Here is a 16636-nt window from a genome sequence, read left to right as displayed (position 1 = left end):
AGAGGCTGAGGCAGACAGATACTTGAGCCAAGGAGTTCAAGACCAACAAATAAAATAAAATAAAGACAGCTTTTTTGACAAAAACAAGAACACAAAATGTTTAAAAAATTTAACAAAAACAAGTATAAAAATTTTTTATAATAAGCTTTCTCTAACAAAAAATTTATAGTGATTACAGGTGGGGCACGGTGCCTCACGCCTGTAATCCCAGCACTTTGGGAGGCTGAGGTGGGCGGATCACGAGGTCAGGAGATGAAGACCATCCTGGCCAACACGGTGAAACCGCTTCTCTACTAAAAATACAAAAAAAATTAGCCGGGCGTGGTGGCAGGCACCTGTAGTCCCAGCTACTCAGGAGGCTGAGGCAGGAGAATGGCGTGAACCCAGGAGGTGGAACTTGCAGTGAGCCGAGATCGTGCCACTGCACTCCGGCCTGGGTGACAGAGTGAGACTCTGTCTCAAAAAAAAGAGAGAAAAATTTATGGTGATTACATTTAAGTCTGAGTACAACTTATAGAGGTTTGTTTATATTTTAAATAATATTTTATATTTAAGAATAGCTAGCTGGTAAGGAATTTTGCAACTTTAAGCTGTTGGTTTATTTATCTTTTAAATTAGTGCACCTGGGGACTAACCCATTAATCAGTCAGATTTCTCTTAACATTTTTTAGGGGAGAGGGAGAGAAGCGTTGTTCTTTTTGGCTTCATAACTTTCTTTTAGCAGCATTTCGTCCATCTAGCTTTAATTTGTAGAACTCTAGTAATGCACTGGGTGTTGTTCTTTTAAGGGAAGTCCCACACCATCAGTTGGGCAGAGGTGCTGATTTTAGCCCTATTCATCATCAGCCACTAATCTGTAGTGCCTTAGAGAATAATCTGTTCTCCCCCCAATCCCCGCACAAGAGACACTGTTAGTCAGGAACTTAGAATTGATTGAGCAAAGCAGGATGGAAGCAGTATGTGAGATTCTCGAGATGGCAAGTTTTTTCTGATGCTCTTAAGAATTGGTGATAAGGGAATAATGTTCTGAGCAAAGCTTGATTTTAAGTCAGAAATGGATACAACTCTTCAATATGATACCTTTTTTCCTTCTTTTTTTCCCCCCGCCCTTGCCTTTTATTTCTTTAATTTTAAAAGGACAGAAAAAATTTCAAAGTTCTAAGACTTTTTGACTTTAGTATATGTGTGTGAAATTTTCCTAGTGGTCCATAGTAGTAAAATAGCTGGTAAATCATTTGAGTCTTTTGTGGCTTATATATTGCAAAATAAGCAGTTGTAGCAGGTATGCTGGGGAGATGTTATGTAACAGAAACTACATATTTATTGAATTTCTCTATATTAAGAGATTGGCAAGGAAACGGTTTTCCAAGTGCTTAATGTATGACAGTATACTAGGAGCATTATAAATAGATCATTTCATTTAATCCACAAAACAACTCCAAGAAATAAACTCCATTTATCAGATGAAGAGATTGAGGCTGAGAAAAGTTGAGTATTTCCCACAAAGTCCCACTACTGGAAGTGCTGGCACACAAATTTGAGCACATCTCCGAACATCAAATCTTTGGTATCTTTGTTCTACTCACCATTTTCTTTCACTTACAACAAAATTAAACATGTAGGTTCTTAGGAAATCCCAGATTTCATAAAGGAGTAATTTGGTGGTAATTATTTGCATAATAAAATAATTCTTCTATTTATCACAGAGTTTCTTTCAATAGAGACTCCCAGAGATTCTTAATTATTAGATATACATCTAGGAATACAAAGAAACTTAATGCTGAGACTAACGTACAAGAGTGTCAACAGTGGATGACTGCTAGAAGTTAAAGATCATTTGCTTATTCAACATATAAGCACCTGCTTTAAAAGCACATAATGGATGCTGGGAGTATAATAATGAGCAAAAACAGATGTAGCCCCTACCTTGTGGAGTTTATAATATGGTGAGGAAAACATCACTCAAATACTTTCCTAAATTAATACAGAATTATAGCAGTGGGAAGTATTACAAAGGAAAGGTACTTGGTGCAATTAGAGTGTATAATAATGGTGCCTAATCTCATCTTTTTCCTTGTATCTAGATAGGAATGGTAAAATTAGACATCTTTGAGACTTTATAAAATTTAAGGTATATAAACAAAGGTTAAACAAGAGGCTCTAGAGATCCCAAACTAAGTTCATTACTGTTCTTTCTTGAGGAAATAGAAAGGGCTAAGTCATTTACTACTTTTATTTTTAAAATTATAATTAATAATACTCATTGCAGAATTATTAAACATTTACTTGTTTGTTCAACAAAATTTATTGAGCCTTTACTGTATCTAAGGCATATTAATCACTTAATATAATTTAGATGTACTGGTACAATGTTAGCTAGTGATCAGTAACCAGATTTTACTGGTTTCCGTTGTAACCTTATTAAATCATTCAACAAATTATAAGCTGGTGTATGTGCTAAAAATAAAAAATAACACTTGTATCATGATCAGGTGTGAGATATCTCAAAAGTAGTTTATTACTAAAAATGATTTGACATTACCTAGTAAAGATGAACATAGGCATATTCAACAATCCAGTAATTTTATTCCTCAATATATATCCTAATTTGGAGAGATTCTTTTTTGTGTTTTTTTGATGGGAGTCTTGCTCCTATTGCACTCCAGCAGCTATTCACAAGTATGATCGAACTCCTGGACTCAAGCAGTCTTCCCAGCTCAGCCTTCTGAGTCGCTGGGACTAACGGCTCACACCACCGTGATGGGCTGGAGAGATTCTTAAACATATACCCCGGGAGATGAATCTTAAGACTGTTGCAACATTGTTATAATTGGAAAAACAAAACAAAAAAACAACCCTAGAAATAACCCAGATGTCCACATGCTGTAAAATAGATAAAATACATTTTGGATTTTGATATGTTTATACAATGGAAATATTATTTATTCAGCAATGAAAACAAATGAACTATAGCTACACACATCAAGAATGAATTTTCGAAACATTGGATTTCAAAAGCAAATCGTAGTAGAATGTATACAATATGATTGTATTTATTTAAAGTTCAAAAACAGGAAAAAGTAAATGTTATACTGCTTAGAGATGATATGTACAAATGTATAAAATTGTGAAGAAAACCAAGAGAAAGGTCAAGAAAATTCAGTGTGGTGGTTTCCTCTTTGGGGCAGGGAGAGGTTTTGTTATCAACAAGGAGCACACAGGGAGTTTCAGAGATATTTTATTTCTTAAGCTGGGTGGTGAGTACATGGGCCTAAATGTCTTTGGTTATTGTTACTTAAAATGTCCTTCTATCTCATATATACTTTAGGTTATATGTTTTGTAATTCTAAAAGAGAAAACACCTATTCAAAAATTAAAAGTTATTCCTATGATAACTTTACTCATTTGCATTCCGGTATGCTTCCTGGAGTGGATGAGAATTGAGTGGCATTAAAGGTAATAGATAGGGAAGTTTTTGTGGGAGGATGACATACAGTTTAATATCTCTGTCGTGTATATCACATAAAGTGGTTGAGAACCACTGCTGCTAACAGTCTGTAGTTTAGTAGGGTTGGCAGTCCTGTTAACAAATAACCATGTTATGAGTGCGCTACTAGAAGAGGTATCTTAGAAAAGAAATGGCTTGACATCAGCCAGGAAAGCTTTATGGGGCAGATGTTATTTCAGTTGGATCTTTAGGGAGGAGCAGTTTATAAGGGGAGATTGGCGAGGGGAGCCCACATTGCCCAATGGAGGAAAAGGATGTACAAAGGCACAGAAGCCTAAAAGTCCATAGAGAGTTGAGTGGGGAAATTCAGATATGTTAGGAGCCATACTGTGAAGAGCCTTACCCAGCACACTTTGGAGTTTGTTCTGTGGGCATTGGGGTTTTATCACTTAAATTAGGGATATTAATTTCAGTATTCGATGTAAGGCTCTGTGCTAGTAGTTACCTTGAAAGTCTGTATGTATGTATATTTATGTTCTTTTTCCTCCATTTGCAGGCTGCTATATGGCAAGCACTAAACCACTATGCTTACCGAGATGCAGTTTTCCTCGCAGAACGCCTTTATGCAGAAGGTTTGAAATCTGTTCATTGCTGTAGAATGATAAATGAATAACATATATGAAATTCCATAACTTTTTATCACAGTAACAAGATTCTAGCTATCATCATCTTTTTTTTTTTTTTTTCTGATTGACACTAGTTCATAAAATCTTTACTTTTTTTCTGTATAGTTCCCTTACATACTACTTTTAATAACTATGTAGCATTGATTCAGGTTTATATGCTATGATTTACTTAATCATTTTTCAATCTTTAGGTTTTTTTTTTTCCAGGGTTTTTGTTGTTTTGGGTTTTGTTTTGTTTTTTTTTTTTTTTTTGAAACAGGGTCCCACTCTGTCACCCATGTTGGAATACAGTGGGACCATCTCAGCTCACTGCAACCTCTACCTCCCAGGCTCAAGTGATCCTCCCACATCAGCCTCCCAAGTAGCTGGGACCACAGGCACAGACCACCATGCCTGGCTAATTTTTTTTTTTTTGGTAGAGATAGGGTTTTGCTATGTTGCCCAGGCTGGTCTCAAACTCCTGAGCTTAGGCGATCCACCTGCCTTGGCCTCCCAAAGTGCTGGGATTATACTCATGAGCCACCATGCCATGTATTTTTTTTTTTTTTTTTTAAGAAAAGAATCTGTATTCTATGGTGAAGAACATGGATTTAGACTCTATAGCCTTGGAACACATCCTAACCTGTCACTTAAATGTACAGTTTTATAACCTTGGACGAGTTACTTTATTATTTGAAAATTCAGATATTTCGTCTATAAAATAATCATTGCCTCTTAGAATTAAAAATTAAATGAGATGGTTTCTTTAAAGCCCTTAGCACAGCCATCTGGCTTGGTAATAAATGCTTAATAAACACCACTGATAATGTATGTTTTGTTTCCGTCATTATTATAATTCCCTTTCTAAGATGCTGATACAGACATCATTGTGTACAGCTTTTTTTTTTTTTTTTTTGAGTCATTTCCTTGGGTTATATACTTTTAAATGGAATTTACAAGTCAAACAGTATGAGTTTAGTAGCTGAGAGTTGTGAGAACAAGGCCTAAACCTCAGGGGCAGGAAATTTCACAAAAGGACAAAGAGCAATGCTTGGAAGTAGTTTTGAGAAGTTAAGTGGAAACCAGCCTTACCTTGACTCTGAGATAGTGGGATGTAAGGTGATTACTGTCCATGTGAGCAAGCTGTCAGGTCCTGGGTGGAGAATGGGAATTCAGTGAGAAAAGTGAGGAAGATCTGGGCAACAGGAGTTTAAGGTCCCAATGAAAAGATTAGAAAGGTGAGAAGGAATGGAAGGCTTAGAGAGAAGATTATACAATAGATTAATCTACTCCATTCACTTATGCAAAAGTGATGTTTATTGTGAATAATCTATTTAAAAATATTTTCATTGATACCTAGGCAGGCCCCATATTTTGCTGTATTTTTAAACATTTTTGTTGAGTCGGAATCTCACTCTGTCGCCCAGGCTAGAGTACAGTGGTACAATCATAGCTCACTGCAGCCTTGAACTCCTGGACTGAAGTGATCCTCCTGCCTCAGCCTCCCAAAGAGCTGGAGTTACAGATGTGAGCCACTGTACTCGGCCACTGTCTTCTATTTCTAGTATTTCCTTTTTGTATTTGTTTATTATTAAAGAATAGGCAGTTTCTAGTTTATTATAGCTAGGCTCTTAAAAGTTGTAAATTCATGGTTTAGAATTCAATTAGATTTTCCCCATAGAATTGGTGGCAAGATTCCCAGATTAGTCCACATAAAGCTGTTTAATCCACATTATTTATGTGCCTGATACAATGCTTGGCACTTGGAAAGTTGCTCAGTAAATGTTAGTTTCTTTCAATATAGAACCTAACCATTCTGTTTAACCAATTTATATGAGGAAAGATTTTAGAATTAAGTGTAGTAAGAGCAGATACTATCCTGGCTCAGTAATAATAACAATAATTCTATCACTTACTGATTTCTTACTGTATACTAGGTACTCTTAAGTATTTAATATTAGTTACTAATTTAATCTTCAATAATCCTATCAAATAGACATTGCTATTGCCATTTTCTGGATGAAGAACTGAGACTAATGTCCGCAGGCAGTAACTAGTAGTCTGTCTGATTCCGCTTTCCCAAGGGTAGCAATTACCACTTCTCTGATTTGCAACCATAGTAGGCATCACTAATCCATTATAGTACTCATTCCCACTGAACCAACCTCAGAATTCTTGGCAACACAGTTTTCTTGGCTGGACAGTATCAGTTGATATGCCAGATGTAACCTGTTTGCTCAGGGGCCTCCTACGTCACTAGTAGCAGTTTCTATATTTGGAGAAAGACATCCAACAAGGCATGAGGCTAAAGCAGTTGATCAGTAGGATCTTCTGTAAGTCAAATTCTTGAAATAATTTCTCAGATTCACTAGTTCTTGGTCGCCCATTTGTCTTTCTCTCGAGATTTATAGTCGGCCTGAGACTGTGGGATCAGAAAGAAGGAATAGCAAAATGGTATAAGAGAGAACTGGGAGGCTGAGGTGGGCGGATCACCTGAGTTCGGGAATTTGAGACCAGCCTGACCAACATGGAGAAACTCCATCTCTACTAAAAAATACAAAATTAGCCGGCAGCATGGCACATGCCTGTAATCCCAGCCACCCAGCAGGCTGAGGCAGGAGAATTGCTTGAACCTGGGAGGCGGAGGTTGTGGTGAGCCGAGATTGCACCACTGCACTCCAGCCAGGGCAACAGAGCGAGAGTCCGTCTCAAAAAAAAAAAAGAAAAAAGAAAAGAGAATCTGAATTCAGATATTCATTTGCCATTTGATCTTAAGCCAAAAATTAATTCTGAGCCTTACTTTCCTTATCTTTAAAATAGAAGAGAAATATCTGTTTAACAAGATAATTTTAAGGAGTAAATACAGTAAAACATGTAAAGAGTCTGCTGTAGTTTCTGGCACATAGAAAGTCCTTTACAGGTTCCCTCTCTCCCCTAACATATCCTAATACAGTGACTTTTCAGGGTTTTTTTTTTCTTATTTTTATTTTTATTTATTTATTTATTTTTGAGATAGCCTGTCACCCAGGCTGGAGTGCAGTGATGTGATCTCGTCTCACTTCATCCTTGACCTCCCAGGCTCAAACAATCCTCCCACCTCAACCTCCCTAGTAGCTGAGACTACAGGCACATGCCACCACGCCCCGCTAATTTTTGTATTTTTGAGGACACGAGATCTCACGATGTTGCCCAGGCCAGTCTTAAACTCCTGGTCTCAAACAATCCTCCCACCTCCACCTCCCAAAGTGCTGGGACTATAGACATGAGCCACTGTGCCTGGCCAGATTTTTTTTACCCTTGTTAGATATGATACACTCTAATATTTTCCATTGAGTGGTTTTGTTGTTGTTCTTTTAACATAGGCTGATAACCACTAAATTGACATCACAGTCCACTAGTGAGTTGAGATTTGATGTTTTGGAAAAACTGTCCTAATTTTACCATCTCCCTCCAATAAATTCCCTTCCCCCGTTGTAAGCATGTATTTTTCCTTCCTACCACCAATACCTGATCCCCTTGACCAAGGTTTTTCTCCTTTATTAATTAACTGTTAAGAATGAACAGATAATCCCAGCACTTTGGGAGGCCGAGGTGGGCGGATCACGAGGTCAGGAGATCAAGACCACGGTGAAACCCCGTCTCTACTAAAAATACAAAAAAAAAATACAAAAAAAATTAGCCAGGCGTGGTGGCGGGCGCCTGTAGTCCCAGCTACTCAGATAGGCCGAGGCAGGAAAATGGCGTGAACCCGGGAGGCGGAGCTTGCAGCGAGCAGAGATCGCGCCACTGCACTCCAGCCTGGGTGAGAGAGCGAGACTAAGCCTTTAAAAAAAAAAAAAAAAAAAAAAAAAGAATAGAAATAAGTGCTATACAACAAATAGAAATAGTGTTAGACTATGAGGAAAAAAATACATTAATGCAACTACTATGATAGCTCTTTGGAGATATGTGTGTGTGTGGGTGTGTATACACATATAAGAGTTATGTTCAGAAAATCAACCAGACATAAGTTTTGTGTGCATTTTTTTATAAGTAATTGCTACCTATGGAACTCTATGAGACTAAGAGGATTGTAACTAGTGAAAGGAAAAGAAACTGCTGAAAACCTTGTGTCAATATGTATTCCTAGGTTATTTTGAGAGTCCTAGCCCAAAGTTCAAAATTGCTTAAGGTCTACTGTTTTATCTTAAATTAATCTGAGTTTTACATCCCACACTGCAAAATGTTTTTGTTTGTTTGTTTCAGATAGGGTCTCCCTCTGTCACCCAGGCTGCAGTGCAGTAGCCCAATCTCGGCTAACTGCCTCCCAGGTTCAGGCAATTCTCCTGCATCAGCCTCCTGAGTAGCTGGGATTATAAGCGCCTGTGGCCACGCCCAGCTAATTTTTGTATTTTTAGTAGAGACGGAGTTTCACCATGTTGGCCAAGCTGGTCTCGAACTCTTGGCCTCAAGTGATCCGCCCACCTCATAGTGGTATCTTAGGTTAGATTTGAATATATTGAGATATATTCAAAGATACCTCCCAAAGTGCTAGGAATACAGGCGGGAGCCACCGTGTCCGGCCTTTATTTTTTAATGTTAGTACTTGTTAAACATTTTTTTTTTTAAGTCAAGATCTCCCTATGTTGCCCATGCTGGCCTCAAACACTTGGGCTCAAGTGATCCTCTCAAGTAGCTAGGAATACAGGCACGTGCCACTGCACCCTGCTTGAATGCATTTTAAATGACCGTAAACCATTCACCAATTTTCTACCTGTCTTAGTGATTAGTGGATAAGATGTATAGATTGCATTGGGTGTATCAATTTTAGTAAATTAGGCTCAGTGGGAGAGAACTGAACCAGAGTAAAACGTTCAGCATCTGTTTCTTTTCTATTAACCAGGATACCGAGAGCCCAAACTCACAGAAATATATGCGTACAAATGGCAACATATAAAAAAAAACTACCAGATTGTGTTAAGATCAGTATTAAAGAATATCCAGAATTCTACTAAAGATGTGGAATAATGTATCATTTTGAGGCCTTTATTGATCCAAGACTCACCTATTTTCATTGAATTAACTTGAATGTTTCACAGACACGTCAAACTCAATATATTCAAATCTAACCTAAGACACCACTAACTGAATTTTCCTTATCTCCCCTTCCCTGCCTGTTCCTTTTCCCCTCCCAAATGTATGTTCCTTCTTAAAACCCTTCAGAGGTATCTAATTGTTGTAAGGATCTGTTCCTAAATCTTTACACAGTTTACAAAGCCCTGCACAATTTGGCCATCTTTTTTCTCCTCATATATTGCCATTTTCTGCCTCAAACACTAAGGAGCCTTTTAAAACTTCTTCCAGCCCTCTTTTATTTGTGGTCTTTTTACTCTAAGCTTGGTTTTAAAATACTTAAGAGCACTATTAACCCCATCATTAACAACAGATATAAAACCAGTTAGTATTGAAATGCAGGATGTAAATAAATGTAGAAAAGATAAATATTGAGAATAGTATTAATATGCTAAAGTTGCATATGTAGATGGAATGTTCAACAGTGGAAATGACTCTGAACAACAGAATGAATAATACAATATAAGAAAAGTACAGCCTCCATACAATTGAAAACAGCAAAAAAAAAGAAAAAAAAAGTTAACGATGAAATAGAATTACTTGAGCATGTGGCTCAGGGACACTTATGTACCGCCTGCATTAATATCAAATATCTATTCAGGTATTGTAAATTTAAGAGAAGGCCAATAATTAAAATAATAGCACATACAGCCTTCACTATGTGTCAGATACTATCCTAATTGCTGTACATGTATTAAGTCATTTAATCCTAACAGCAACCTTTAAAGGTAGGTATCATAGTCCTTATTTTACAGATGAAAAAAAAATGAGGGTCAGAGAAGTTAAGTAACTCCACCCTAAGTCATAGCTAGTAAGTTGAAGTGCCAGAATCTGAACCCAAGCAGTCTAGCTTCAGAGTCGGTACTTTAATCCACATGCCATACTACTTATAGTTGATTTAAAAACTTAACAGATAATCAATTTGTTTTATTTTTTTTTCTTTTGAGACAGAGTCTCGCTCTGTTGCCCAGGCTGGAGTGCAGTGGCGTGATCTCAGCTCACTGCAACCTCTGCCTCCCAGGTTCAAGCGATTCTTGTACCTCTACCTCCCAAGAAGCTGGAATTACAGACATGCACCACCATGCCTGGCTAATTTTTGTATTTTTAGTAGAGACGGGGTTTCGCCACGCTGGCCAGGCTGGTCTCCAACTCGTGGACTCAAGTGATCTGCCCACCTTGGCCTCCCAGAGTGCTGAGATTACAGGCATGAGCCACTGTGCCTGGCCCAGATAATCAATTTGAAATGTGTCACAAATCATAAAAGGTTGTGTGTATGTGTGTGTGTTCTATGCGCTTAAATTCACACAACATCAGAGTTAATGACAGGGTAGCCACAAAGTACTCTAACCTCTGAGGGCTTCTCTGATATTTGTATAGTTTATCAAGGCTAGGTAAAGAACGGTCACCTCAACAAATTTTAAATTTGTCAAAATTGGTCCATTTTAGAAAGGCTGCTTATTTAATTATAAATCAGTGTGAAGAAGAGGTGTCTGTCTGGTTTAAAAGCATTGAAAGACTAATTTACCTTTCTGTTTGATGTAAATGTATCTGGAGGACGCAAGGTTAAACCCCTCTTAATTATTTTGGACTTATACTCAAAAGACCTTTCCAATTTTGAAGCCAAACCTGTTTGTAAGAAGAGGAACTTCAGTAGTATTGCTACAACTTTCTTTCTTTCTCTCTTTCTTTCTTTCTCTCTTTCTTTCTTTCTTTCTTTCTTTCTTTCTTTCTTTCTTTCTTTCTTTCTTTCTTTCTTTCTTTATTTTCTCTCTCTCTTTCTCTCTTTCTCTCTCTCTCTTTCTTTCTCTCTCTCCTTTCCTGTCCTGTCCTGTCCTGTTTTGACGGAGTTTCGCTGTTGCCCAGGCTGGAGTGCAGCGGCACGATCTCGGCTCACTGCAGTCTCTACCTCCTGGGTCCAGGCGATTCTCCTGCCTCAGCCTCCGGAGTAGCTGGGATTACAGGCTTGCGCCACCGCGCCTGGCTAATTTTTGTATTTTTAGTAGAAGACGGGGTTTCGCTGTGTTGGCCAGGCTGGTTTTGAATTCCTGGCCTCAGGTGATCTGCCTGCCTCAGCCTCCCAACGTGCTAGGATTACAAGCATGAGCCACCACGCCTGGCCAGTTTCATTATTTTTAAGTTTTGCCTAAATCACCAATCCATATTCCCATTTGAACATATAATTTTTAAGTTATTATGCTTCAAAAAGCTAATTGCAGTATTACACTAAAATTACACACACACACATACACACAAAAAGAATAGTTGGTATCTTTATTAGGTAATTTTATTGCAGTGAAAATGGACCTACACATAATCAAATATTTGTAAATAATTGAGACAGCATTACTGTGACTGGGAGTTAAATTAGTTTGTGGGAGCCATTGTTTATTGGTATAATCAATAGTTTTTAAAAACTTATAAGGTGAAAAGAAACCAGACCATTGTAAAATCTAGAGGAAATCAAACTTTCTAACTTATGTAAATTAGAAGTTGTAGCTCAGTAAAATTAATAGTTTATTCCTACTGCAGTGAGCGCCCCATTCTTTTTTTTTTGTACCTGCAGCACTAATACTACTGTACATCTCATTAAAACACATCTGCCAAAATTTCTTATCATTTACTATTTATTATTTCTTACACTGTGGTTTCATGAAAAACCATAAGATGGACCAGAGATGAAGGGTTCTGTTGGTTTTTGCTTGCACATATCTGTGACAAAAAACTTAGAAATAAAATTTCAAATTACTTTTTTATCCAAACTCCTAGAATGATGTTAACTATTTAAAAAGATGTGGCAAGTTTGTCTTGTACTTTACAACAGTGGTTCTCAAACTTGAGAATGCCACAGAATCGCTTGAAGAGTTTGTTAACCACGTAGATTACTGGTTCCTACTCCCAGAATTACTAATTTAGTGGGTATGAGATGGGACACAAAAATTTTCATTTCTAGCAAGTTTCCAAGTTATGCTGATACTGGTATAAGGACCATACTTTGAGAACCACTGGCTTGGAAGATCCTTCAGCTCACTGGTATTATTACATAACCCATTTTTAGAAGCACAGTTTCGTGGTTTTCCCTCTCTTTCCATCCTCTTTGTTGTTGCCTCTGTAGACCCTCCTCTGGATTGTGGGGATAGAAGTGAAGCGATGATCAGTTTAGTAGAGACATAGACTAAATAAGGGTGAAAAATGCCACATTGCATTAAGAAGGCAGGGGGCATTTCCTAATGTAAAAAGGAGGGACAGATTGATAGATAACTTGCTATTGTAATGTAATTTAATTAATGTTACTATAGTCTGTCAACTGAATGTTAAAGTGGTGTGAGCATTCACAATTTATAATTTATCTTAAATATCTTAAATATAATTTAATGTATATTTGATGTTAAAGCAAAACACATGGTTTTTTTTTCAATCTGGTCTTTTTAAAATATAGAAATTATTTCATATTGGTAGTTAGATTTATTTACACTCAGGTTTCTCTTGCTAATGAAATTTGACTTCTATCCTCCCAAAAGATTTATTAGAAAAATATTACCTAAAAACAAGATCCTGGCCGGGCGCGGTGGCTCACGCTTGTAATCCCAGCACTTTGGGAGGCCGAGGCGGGCGGATCACGAGGTCAGGAGATCGAGACCATCCTGGCTAACACGGTGAAACCCCATCTCTACTAAAAATACAAAAAATTAGCCAGGCGTGGTGGCGGGCGCCTGTAGTCCCAGCTACTCGGGAGGCTGAGGCAGGAGAATGGCGCAAACCCGGGAGGCAGAGCTTGCAGTGAGCCGAGATTGTGCCACTGCAGTCCAGCCCGGGCGACAGAGCGAGACTCTGTCTCAAAAAAAAAAAAAACAAGATCTTTTACTGGCAGTCTGTTTAAAGGCAGGGATGTTCGTGTGTGTGTTTGCTTTTCTTAAATATTTACAGAGAATACTATGATTGTCTTCATTGTATTATTTCCTTGGTTTCTTATAGAGAAAAGTAATCAAGAGCTAAGGAACTAACTTTGCTATAAGCAAACCGTTTCTCCATAATTCAAATTTGAATTAATAAGTGATTGTTTTGTGTTAAAATAGCAAGCCTAATTTTTTTTTTTTGCTAAACTTGTTTATTGCATGATAAACTGATTATCATTCAATATACTGAACAATAGCCTTTTTAAAAAATGTCTGTTTTTAGTACACTCAGAAGAAGCCTTGTTTTTACTGGCAACCTGTTATTACCGCTCAGGAAAGGCATATAAAGCATATAGACTCTTGAAAGGACACAGTTGTACTACACCGCAATGCAAATACCTGCTTGCAAAATGTTGTGTTGATCTCAGCAAGTAAGTTTTAAAATATTTTCTAGCTTTTTTGTTTTACTTACACTGTTGAATTTTGGATAAAATTCCTTTCAGATTAAACTCTGATTCCCTTTCTTCCCTCTTTTTCATCTATTTCAGTAACATTCGAAATGTTTACACTGTTGCCTATGGCATTATTTATATTATGGAGATGTCATTGTTATGGTAATAAATAATAGAGTTTAACTCTGGAGAAACTTAAGTTATAACTGATTCTTATTGGTTTCTTAAATGATTACAAATATTTCATTTTCTTGGCTTTCAGTGTTAGACCAATTTGAATAAGCCTGAAAACCCACCAATTCACTTGAGATTAAGGCTCCCTTGTGTTTAGGTGATTGTATAGTTTCCTTTCAAGATCATTTTATTGAGTACTTCTTTTGCACATTACAGTTAAACCAAGTCAGCTGTCCCTATACCAAATTTGGAGGCATTTAGAAATACAGATAGTTAGGTTCTATTCAATTCTTTTCTGTACTGTCAGAGATGGAATAATGGTAAAAGGGACTAAACGGTCACATGTGTAAACGGTGTTAGATATTTGTAAAAGCCTGTATGTATAATTGGCTTGTAGGTTTACAAGGGGAAGATACAAGTAAGTCTCACCGTAGACTGATCAATAACTATATTATCTGTCCAGTGACTAATTGATGACTTTTTAATTAAAGCTAGCTAAAATATCTGAAATTTCTGAGACATTTGTTACTGAATTATTTTTAAATTTCAAAGATCCTAATGTTGAATTCTTAAAAATCTTTCTTATGTAATTTGCCAGTTCCTTTTTTTTTTTTCCTTTTTTTGGAGAAAGGGTCCTGCTCTGTTGCTCAGGCTGGAGTGCAGTGGGGTGATGATGGCTCACTGCAGTCCCCATCTGGGCCTAAGCGATCCTCCCATCTCAGCCTCCCACGTAGCTGGAGTTGCAGACAAGTGTCACTACACCTGACTAATTTTCTTATTTTTTGTATAGATGGGGTCTCACTATGTTGCTCAGGCTGGTTTTGAACTCTTGGGTTCAAGCCATCCTCCCACCTTGGCCTCCCACAGTGCTGGGGTTATAGGCTTGAGGCACTGTGCCAGGCCTAAATATGCAATTTTTAATTAAAATATGTTAGTCTTGTTTAATTTGCGTATACATTTCTATTTTAAGTAAGTAAAAAGGACCACCGTGTTTGTTAATGAAGAACCATTTATGTTTTCTCCCCCAATATAATAATCATCTTCTGTTCCTTCTTACATGAGTAATGAATATGTTGCTCAGACTGGATTTGTACATACAGAGAATAAATGTAACTGATTCTGTTTTTAAAAGTAAAAGCGAAATTTTAAGATCATAAATTTCCAGCCTCTCAAATGATTCTAAATACGTGTTTGCCACTATTGTAATTTAAAAAAATTTTTTTTACAAAAAACAAATTGGCCAGGTGCAGTGTCTCATGCTTGTGATCCCATGAGATGGGAGGATTGCGTGAGCCCAGGAGTTTGCAACCAGCCTGGTCAACATAGTGAGACCCTGTCTCTACAAAAAAATTAAAAATTAGCTGATGTGGTGGTGTGCACCTGTAGTCACTCACAAGGCTGATGCAAGAGGATCACCTGAGTCCAGGAATTTGAGGCCATAGTGAACTATGATTGTACTACTGCACTCTAGCCTGGGTAACAAAGCGAGACCCTATCTCTTTAAAGAAAGGAAGAGAGAGAGAGGGAGGGATGAGGGAAGGAAGGAAAAGAGAAAGAGAGAGAGAGAGAGAAAATTTGTGTCTCCATAGTTAGATGCACTTTGGTAATGAAGAATATGTTTACATGAACTGCTTTTTATATTGGTTTTTAAAAATCTTTAAATTTGTATTTTAAAGGCTCGCAGAAGGGGAACAAATCTTATCTGGTGGAGTGTTTAATAAGCCGAAAAGCCATGATGATATTGTTACTGAGTTTGGTGATTCAGCTTGCTTTACTCTTTCATTGTTGGGACATGTATATTGGTAAGTAAGAATGATTCAAACTGTCAGAAAAGCATTTCCATACAAGTATGTTTTATAATTTAAAAAACCTATGTTGATCAGTGTTTATCAAATATTACTTGGCTGAGTAGTACATAGTCTGATTCTATGACCTTATTAAAATAGCAGAGATGTTAATCTAATTTTGGACTCTCCACTTATCCTTACTGATAATAGCTACAGCAGCCCTGCCTAACGATTGATCATACATGTTAGGTTTTTTTGTTTGTTTCTATTTTTTTTTTTGAGATGGAGTTCACTCTTGTCACCCAGGCTGGAGTGCAATGGTGCGATCTCAGTTCACTGCAACCTCCACCTCCCGGGTTCAAGCGATTCTCCTGCCTCAGCCTCCCGAGTAGCTGGGATTACAGGTGCCTGACACCACGCCCAGCTAATTTTTGTATTTTTGGTAGACAGGGTTTACCATGTTGGCCAGGCTGGTCTCAAACTCCTGACCTCAGGTGATCGATCCACCTGCCTCAGCCTCCCAAAGTGCTGGGATTACAGGTGTGAGCCACCGTACCCGGCCCCATGTTAGTTCTTTTACCTTGGGTGAAAAGATTATCTTTATGTGATCCACTGAGGAGATAGAAGAAAAGATAGCCAGGTGCATTGTCTCAAGCCTGTAATCTCAACACTTTGGGAGGTGGAGGCAGGAGGATCACTTGAGGCCAGGAGTTCAAGACTAGCCTGGGCAGCATACCAAGACCCCATCTGTACAAAAAAATAGAAAATTAGCTGGGTGTAGTGGCACATGCCTGTAGTTCCAGCTACTCAGGAGACTGAGGTAGAGGATCTCTTGAGCCCAGGAGGTTGGAGCTGCGGTGAGCTGTGATTGTGCCACTGCACTCCAGCCTGGGTAACAGAGCAAGACCCTGTTTCCAAAAAAAAAAAAGAAGGAAAAGAACAAGTAACTCTGCCCGTGGGAATGCTTCATATGTGTAAATGTCATCTGTTGTCACTTCTCCCCTGTGGGAGAAGTGACTGGGGACTGCTTGTCTAAAGAACTAGGATAGCATCTGTTTTAAGATAAATTGAGGCTAGTTTGAAATTGGTTATTTTTCAAAACCTT

At 37.8% G+C, this 16636-nt stretch overlaps 1 protein-coding gene across 21 annotated transcripts in view; it reads left to right on the top strand.

Moving 5' to 3' along the window:
* Positions 1 to 16636, top strand: part of CDC27 (cell division cycle 27) — a 65102-nt gene that overhangs the window by 3647 nt on the left and 44819 nt on the right. For 10 of the 21 annotated variants that reach the window (XR_008653166.2, XM_055257668.2, XM_055257667.2 and 7 more), the window contains 3 exons: positions 4005 to 4080; positions 13402 to 13549; positions 15421 to 15546. Coding sequence is in view for 19 of the 21 variants with exons in the window: in XM_055257668.2 (XP_055113643.1) it covers positions 4005 to 4080; positions 13402 to 13549; positions 15421 to 15546 (350 nt within the window). In the remaining 2 variants the exon portion in view is untranslated. The remainder of the gene's footprint in view (positions 1 to 4004; positions 4081 to 13401; positions 13550 to 15420; positions 15547 to 16636) is intronic. The other 11 variants (XM_063629289.1, XM_063629291.1, XM_063629290.1 and 8 more) reach the window with 3 other exon arrangements.

The sequence above is a fragment of the Symphalangus syndactylus genome, chromosome 20 (assembly GCF_028878055.3).
Source record: "Symphalangus syndactylus isolate Jambi chromosome 20, NHGRI_mSymSyn1-v2.1_pri, whole genome shotgun sequence".
Classification (NCBI taxonomy): Eukaryota; Metazoa; Chordata; class Mammalia; order Primates; family Hylobatidae; genus Symphalangus; species Symphalangus syndactylus.
The sequence above is the reverse complement of the archived record's forward strand: the minus strand, read 5'-3'. Positions and strand labels throughout refer to the sequence as shown.